The 8,524-nt window shown below is 40.1% G+C and overlaps 1 protein-coding gene across 1 annotated transcript; it reads left to right on the top strand.

Annotated features, from left to right (window-relative positions):
* The first annotated feature begins 3,763 nt into the window (after positions 1–3,763).
* Positions 3,764–6,391, top strand: LOC146497115 (tripartite motif-containing protein 16-like). Its single transcript, XM_085140762.1, has one exon. The coding sequence runs from the start codon at positions 4,079–4,081 to the stop codon at positions 5,738–5,740; it is 1,662 nt and encodes a 553-aa protein (XP_084996888.1). The 5' UTR covers positions 3,764–4,078; the 3' UTR covers positions 5,741–6,391.
* Positions 6,392–8,524: the final 2,133 nt, after the last annotated feature.

The raw sequence follows: 8,524 nt of genomic DNA, 5'->3' as shown, positions 1-8,524 counted from the left end.
ATGGCGGAGTTTGGAGTCTGACTGGTTGAGGCTGTGGACAGGTGTCTTTTATACAGATGATGAGGTCAAACAGGTGCCATTCATACAGGTAACGAGTGGGGGACAGAAAAGCTTCTTACAGAAGACGTTACAGGTCTGTGAGAGCCAGGGATTTTCCTTGTTTGAGGTGACCAAATACTTATTTTCCACCCTGATTTACGAATAAATTCTTTGCAAATCCTACCATGTGAATTCATGGATTTTTTTTTCACATTCTGTCTCTCACAGTTGAAGTGTACCTCTGGTGCAAATTACTGACCTCTGTCATCATTTTAAGTGGGGGAACTTGCACAATCGGTGGCTGACTAAATACTTTTTTGCCCCACTGTACTTCCTGCAACTGATGTAAGCTGCGGTAACCTGAACACAGCTTCAACCGTCTGTTTGTTGAAAAATAGTAACGCGACTGCGCCACGTTTTCTTGTTAGTGACGGTAATGGCGTCGTAACGATAGGAATAGTAATTAGTCAGATTACTCGTTACTGAAAAAAGTAACGCCGTTACTTGTAACGCCGTCATTCCCATCACTGCTGTTATCTATGCATACGTTGGATGTTGCTCTAATTTCTCTACTGTGTTGTTTTCTTTTTGTTTGTTGTTTTGTTTTTCTTTCCTTCAGCAGGTGATGAAGCAGATTTTCATTGTCTTTTCTCTCCATCTCTTTCCTCCTTTTTCTTTCCCTCTCCTTCTGTTAACTTTCTTCCTAACTTTTCTTCTTGTTTTCTTTCCCGTCCCCGAGTCCAGTCTGGCCTGATTACAATAATTTAGCATAAAAATAACTAATAAAGATCAAACAAACTATGACAATCAAGTGGACCAGTATAGCAAAAGGCCCACTTGGGAAAGTAAATCTGTTGGGCATTTTTCTTGGCCTTCAGACAATAATTCTGATTGCTACAGTGCCAGACAGGACAACAACAAAAAAGTATTGATCATTTTGTGTTAACGTGAACCCAGATGCAGACACAATGTGAAGCACTCTCTTGAATTTCACAAACTTTATTTGCAAACAGGAAATACTTGGTCTGTGGCAAACAGGTAATCAACAATGAGACAGACTTGGGGAACGAGGGAGTTGCAGGGCGAAGGCACTGTGACACTGTAACCCTCTACAAAATGCCATGTTTAGAAAAGTTAGTGAAACAAACTGATCAGCCGTCTTATCCTGTCTTGTGATACAAAATACATCCTCTGTAATCCACAAGGGTGTAACCATTGTTATCCTTGAATCTGTGCATTGTCAGCCAAGATTGTTTGTTTGTTTTTTCCTTTTGACCAGATGCAACTGGTTTCCTGTGCCAACAACGTGTGGTGCTGTGGTAAAGAATAGAGAAGGCACACAGATTGAGCTGCTGTTATCTTCACAGGAAGGTTTGTTCTTCACAATAGTGTCTTTGAACAGCTTCAGGAATCATTACATTCAATGCAAAGGAAAGACCTTCTGCTTCAGTCCCATTTACAATACATGGCCACAGTTTCCTTTGCTAGAGTCTATATAAATCTCTCAGCACAACTCTGACAAAACATGCTGCTCGAGTCCATTCAAAATATTACAACTACAATATCTAACATTAAACTTTATCATATATAAAAATATAGCATTCTTTATAAAGACACACAAACACACTTGTACTCCCTGTACTTCCTTTTAAAATACATTTATAAAGCATATTAAATGAATCTGTTTTTAATTATTTTAATACTTGTTACAGCACTAAATTATTTATGTGACGTGTTTCTAATGTACTGACAATGTAACTTCTTTTTTTATGGTTTCAATTCTTACAAAAATAATGGTTTTGGTATAAAACAAACACAGTCTCTCATGTGGTTTAACTGCCACACACACACACACACACACACACACACACACACACACAAACACTATTCCACATTAGCCACTAAGCTAGCATTAGCATCACCTGCAGCTTTAACTCACAATTTTCCAAATAAACAACATTTTTCTATTTATAAGGGGTGCAGTAAACATTTATTTTAATGCATATTTACTAACCTGTGTTAAAGAATAGAAAAGACATGAACGTTAAACTAGAGTTAGCTTCACAACAGGAAGGTTTATTCTTCCTCTGTGCCCCAAAACACTGCTCGATACCACCAGTGCGCTGTGTGCCCTCTAGTGTTCGCATGTGTAATAGCATTACCTCAAACTGCCATAATTCAAAAAGAATGTTTAAATGACAGGTTAACAAATACAAACATAATGAAATTTTTCTTGAAGTTGACTGTTTTTCTCTGATTATTTTCAATATTGTATTTTGAAAGAAGCTATTTTAAACTCTTTACATGTTCATCTGGCGAAAGAAAAATGATTTTCTTATAACTAAAATAGATCGAGAAGTATAGTTTCATTAACTCATCTATATAAAGCATTTTATTGAGGGTACAGCAGCCCTGGTAGTTTATCTTGAAACAACAAGTATAATCTCCATATATTTGAACTATTTCCTGGAAAAAGAAAAGTGAACTTTAACCTAAAAATAAGTAGTTTTATCTTAAGGAGCCTCCTGAGGCTATCTATGTGCATTGTTATGCTCATCAACTCAACCTGGTTTTGTGCAATACTTGCAAGGCTGTCCCAGAGGCTGTGGAGCTTTTCAGCTTGTTGGAGTTTGTGAATTGTTTCTTCAGCACCTCCCTAGTCAATCATCATAAGTTCATGGAGACTCAGGCAAAGCTTGGATTGACAAAAACTGAGCTTGTGCAACTTTCAAACACTTTGCGATCAATCAGTGCAGTTCTTGAGACATTGCCTGCCATTTTGGAGTGCCTATCTGCAATTGGATCCCCCATAGCTGTTGGTCTCAGAGTAAAGCTCTACAAGTTCTCAGCAGTCTATGCACTACTGATGTTTCAGTCGATTCTGTCTGTAACCGAAGGACTCCACAAATTCCTGCAGAAAGAGACTTTAGACTCGGCAGAAGCTTTTATCTGCAAACAAGCTGTGTGCGACACACTTAAGGGCAAACACTCAGATGCATTTGCTACAGAGTTGTATGAGAAAACCAAGGCCCTGTGTAACACCCACAGTATCCCTGAACCAGGTGCCAAGACAAAAGGCTGCGTCAAACAATGCGTCAGAAAAGACTTCACAGTCTTGCAGTCATGTCTATTGAAAAAGACAAGCTTCAGTATCTGAGTCACAACAGAGCGATTGACCGATTTGCCACTCTTAAAAACAGACGTCATTCTTTGATGCTTCCACCCACCAAGTAACTGGTGATTGCAGCCATAAAAAGGATGTACTTTTTTATTTTCAGTTTTTTCTTGTTATTGATGCAGCAAACACATTTCCTCTGTTTTCTTGTTGTACTGTATTATAAAACAGACTGAAATAAAACAATAGATCTATTCGTGGCCTAGGATGTTTAATCTGTCCAAAAAAGTAGGAAAGCAATTTCTCAGTCTTTGTTTTCTGTTTGTGAAATTTTGTGCATCTCTTGGGGGCTAAGCCCCCCTGTCCTTAAAACCTAGTGATGCCCCTGGATTTAGTGGAGTCAGTTGTTCCCATGCATCATTCTGTAAGTGTGAGAATGAACTAAGATTAGAAAATGTCAAAATATAAAGTGTGATTTATTTTTATTCATCACAGCATCCTAAACTTTGCTGAACTTTTTGAAATATAAAATGAACTCACTGAGTGTTGACTGTCATAACTCAAGAAAAGTTAAACTGGGCTGACCCAGTTCAAACTACTTTTAACAGTTTAAACCAGTTAAACCAGTTTACCTGGGTCAGACTTGTTACGACATGCTGTAACCAAACATACCACACCCTGCATCATGTGATTGGCTCTTGTCACGCTATGAGAATATTTCTTTAGTGCCTCCCTTCACAGATGTGTCTGTATCAGGATGGGTCTAAACAATATGGTGTAAATGCAGTTGCTGGTGAGCCTCATTTCCTGTAGGAGGTGAAAAAGAGCAGAGATCTGTTTCCCTTCAGAGCACAGAGGTTGTTTCTGTTCAGAGGAAGTGAAACTGTCTGACAGTCACTGAGAGACGGTGAAACGGCACAGCACATGAATGAAATGGATCAAACAATAATCTGCTGTTCAGTCTGTTTGGATCTACTGAAGGATCCGGTGACTATTCCCTGTGGACACAGCTACTGCATGAACTGTATTAAAAGCTTCTGGGATGAAGAGGAAGAGAAGAAAATCTACAGCTGCCCTCAGTGCCGGAGGACTTTCACAGCGAGGCCTGTCCTGGAGAAAAGCACCATGTTAGCAGATTTAGTGGAGGAGCTGAAGAAGACTGGACTCCAAGCTGCTCCTGCTGATCACTGCTATGCTGGACCTGAAGATGTGGCCTGTGATGTCTGCACTGGAAGAAAAATGAAAGCCTGCAAGTCCTGTTTAGTCTGTCTGGCATCTTACTGTGAGAAACACCTTCAGCGTCATTATGATGTTGCTCCATTAAAGAAACACAAGCTGGTGGAGCCCTCCAAGAAGCTCCAGGAGAACATCTGCTCTCGTCACGATGAGGTGATGAAGATGTTCTGTCGTACTGATCAGCAGAGTATCTGTTATCTCTGCCCTGTGGATGAACATAAAGGCCACGACACAGTCTCAGCTGCAGCAGAAAGGACTGAGAGGCAGAGAGAGCTGGAGGTGAGTCGACAAAACATCCAGCAGAGAATCCAGGACAGAGAGAAAGATGTGAAGCTGCTTCAACAGGAGGTGGAGGCCATCAATCAGTCTGCTGATCAAACAGTGGAGCACAGTGAGAAGATCTTCACTGAGCTGATCCATCTCATCCAGAAAAGAAGCTCTGATGTGAAGCAGCAGATCAGATCCCAGCAGGAAACTGAAGTGAGTCGAGTCAAAGAGCTTCAGGAGAAGCTGGAGCAGGAGATCACTGAGCTGAAGAGGAAAGATGCTGAGCTGAAGCAGCTCTCACACACAGAGGATCACATCCAGTTTCTACACAACTACCCCTCACTGTCAGCACTCAGTGAGTCTACAGACTCATCCAGCATCAATATCCGTCCTCTGAGCTACTTTGAGGATGTGACAGCAGCTGTGTCAGAGGTCAGAGATAAACTACAGGACATTCTGAGAGAGGGATGGACAAACATCTCACTGACAGTCACTGAAGTGGATGTTTTACTGTCACAACCAGAGCCAAAGACCAGAGCTGGATTCTTAAAATATTCATGTGAAATCACACTGGATCCAAACACAGCACACAAACAGCTGTTATTATCAGAGGGGAACAGAGAAGCAACATTAATGGAAGAACAACAGTCTTATTCTGATCATCCAGACAGATTCACTGACAGGTGGCAGGTCCTGAGTAGAGAGAGTCTGACTGGACGTTGTTACTGGGAGGTGGAGTGGAGAGGGGGAGGAGTTTATGTAGCAGTCGCATACAAGAATATCAGCAGAAAAGGAGGGGGTTATGAATGTGTATTTGGACGTAATGACAAATCTTGGACATTAATTAGTAACAACAACAGTTATACATTTTGGTACAACAACATCCAAACTTGTGTCTCAGGTCCTCGTTCCTCCAGAGTAGGAGTGTACCTGGATCACAGAGCAGGTATTTTGTCCTTCTACAGCGTCTCTGAAACCATGACTCTCCTCCACAGAGTCCAGACCACATTCACTCAGCCGCTCTATGCTGGACTTTTGCCTTATTATTATGGAGCCACTGCTGAGTTGATTAAAGTGAAATAGACTGAAGTCTTTCATATTGTGGGTTTAAATCTGTATTTTAGTTTCATTTTATTTTCTCTCCATCATTTCTGCACAGAGATCAGCTGTCAGTCAAACATTATGGGTGGTACCTCCACATCTTCTAGTTGTTCTCTTGATGTTTCTGAGTTTTTAAAGGAGATCTTTCCTGTGACTTTTTATGGAGGCTATCACTGCTCATCATCATTTTGATTTACTAAAATATTTCTCCACATGAAAATGTAAACTTCTCTATCCTCTAAATGTTTCTGGAATATTTGTATTGAAAAATGTCCACATTTCTCTTTATGAGTATGGCAGACCATGTGTGTGTGTTTGTGTTTGTTTTTGTCAAAATCATCAAACAAATGAGGAAAAACTGTGATTTTAATGAATGAATTCATATATTGTGTTGATGTTTTATTGTATGAATAAACTGGAAGGTTTGACTATAAATCAAACTTTGAACAAAGTCTTTTCTTCTGTCTTCATTCCAGGATCTCACTCAAATCTGATGCAGAAAATATGAAACTAATCTGAGAGAATAACTGAAGCAGTTTTCCTCCTGAAGCATCACAAAGTTCAGAGTTCATGTTTAGAGCAGAAGATTCAGCAGTCGCTCTGTGACCTTTTTGTGACCAATTTACAGAAGACTTAAGGACCCTTTGACTTCTAACATACAGCTGCATGTTTACAATTTTATTATTTATTGATTTATTTCTAGCAAAGCGAGACTTTACTGATTAAAGACATATAATCAGACATATTACTGTTACTTTCTGAAAAAGACTCACATAAAGCAGATTTATCACAAGCAAACATCAAGACACATCCTTCATGGCTTAAAGTTGCAGTGGGACTCTTTCGCCATCTGGTGGTTGTAACAGTTATGACAACTGTTCCTGCATATATGTCCCTCCTCAGTGTGAAGAAGACTGGACTCCAAGCTGCTCCTGCTGATCACTGCGTGTTCCTCCTGTGTCTAAAATCTATTTCCATTATGAATCAGGAAACTGTTTGCACCAATCATAAAGGCAATAAAATACGTCACACACTAAGAAATAACAAAAAGGAATTGTGGATTTCAAGGAGATTTTTCCCTCGTTTTTTGAAATCATAAGAATACAAACTAATGCAAGACTGTCATGTTTTCATAAGTTTGTAGAGACACTGTTCTGTTGTATTCTAGGACATCAGTCACTTTTTAAATGCATGCTACTCCTCCTCCTCATCATCATCATCATCAGCACCCATGACCTCCTTTTAGTCTTTGTTTTGTTATTTTTCAGAGTTCAGGAGACGTTCTTATGGGATTTCCACAGTGTACAAGTACTGTTTAGACCCTTTACCTAAAAGAAAAGAGTAAAGTACAAAGTAGATTTACTCACTGCAGGAAAATAATGCCTCAATCTGATATATTGTCTTATATGACAAACTGAAAGTGATGCATCAAAGTGTAAGCAGCATTTTCCTGTTACAGCTGGTCTAGATGGAACTGATCTGATCTCCTTTATGTACAGGTAGATATCCAGTGGGTTTGCTAAGGGTCACAGATGAGGGGCTGTGTGAGATGTTTAATGGGAAAGGAAATAAAACCATTGTTCCAGACCTGCAGCTAAGATACTCGAGTATCTTCAAATATGAAGCTGAGTATTACTTCCATACTTTCCTCCACTGCTGATGACCTTGTTACCTGCTGCTCCCTGTTAATGATCAGCCTCAGTTCTGATAGTAAACTGTTGGCTCTCGTTCTGTCAGGTTGTTGCTCAGTGACGTCTTGTTTTCATTTTCCTTCTTCTTCAAATGTGTCTTCCTTTAACTCTTTGCTTTTGTTTCTGCTTCAAACACCAAATGATACACGTGCTGCACCTCTGATGGTTTGTCAGAGAGCAGAACAATTTACATTACAGAGAAGATTTTACAGTTGAACATAAACTTTAAATGCATCATGTGTTTCCCATTACTGGCTGACTTGTCCGTGTCTTTTGAAAGGTGATAGTTGTGTATCTTTAATCAGTTAATGCAATATGCTTGACTGAAAGAGCCATCCAGCGGGTCAGATGGAGAATTTTTCATGCCGCATCTGACCCACGTGTAGCCACGGTGACTTCTGTCCCCACTTCCGCCAGTCCCTTTATTGTGGCGGGAATGAACCCCATATAACTTCCGGGTCAATCAGCTGCATCTTCCCTGCTTCCCTGGCTGCTGTTGTCCCTGTGGTTGGCGTACTTGTCAGATATTGACAAATTTTACACTGCATACTAGTTGACAGCGTGCAATAACCTGGCCGATTCATTCATCTTTACACTACCTCACAATCGACTCAACGGTTTTTTCCCCCCGCGATCAGCCCTGATCAGCGCGGGATGGCGAGCCACCCGACCACCGTTACGTTGCGGTAGGAATCGTAAACCTATGGACTGAATTAAAAAAAACTGTTGACACATGAACTATCACAGGTCCATGGAACTGAAATCTCATACTGGACTAAACCACATCCCACCTCCTTTTGGAACATAATAAGCTGTTTTGTATTGTTAGCTTTATTTTGTTTGTGATATATATACATATATTTTTTTGTATATCTGTCTCTATATTTATCATAACATACACAATATATATATATTTTTGAGCTCTATTTTTGGTTTCCTGTGTTTTCTTCACACACTCAGGCTCCATAGTCGAGACTACTTCTGAGAGCTCATTGTCTATATAGCTGCAGTCAGGCGCCCTGGTTCTTCAACCGCGTTACAAGTGGCGAGCCAGCCAGGAGCCTTTGTGTGTGAA

This window comes from Neolamprologus multifasciatus, chromosome 18 (genome assembly GCF_963576455.1).
Source record: "Neolamprologus multifasciatus chromosome 18, fNeoMul1.2, whole genome shotgun sequence".
In the NCBI taxonomy this organism is placed as follows: domain Eukaryota; kingdom Metazoa; phylum Chordata; class Actinopteri; order Cichliformes; family Cichlidae; genus Neolamprologus; species Neolamprologus multifasciatus.
This window is presented reverse-complemented; position numbering and strand designations above follow the sequence as displayed.

Excerpts from the sequence above, each read along its gene's own strand:
- LOC146497115 (XM_085140762.1), top strand. The coding sequence starts at position 4,079 with ATGAATGAAATGGATCAAACAATAATCTGCTGTTCAGTCTGTTTGGAT.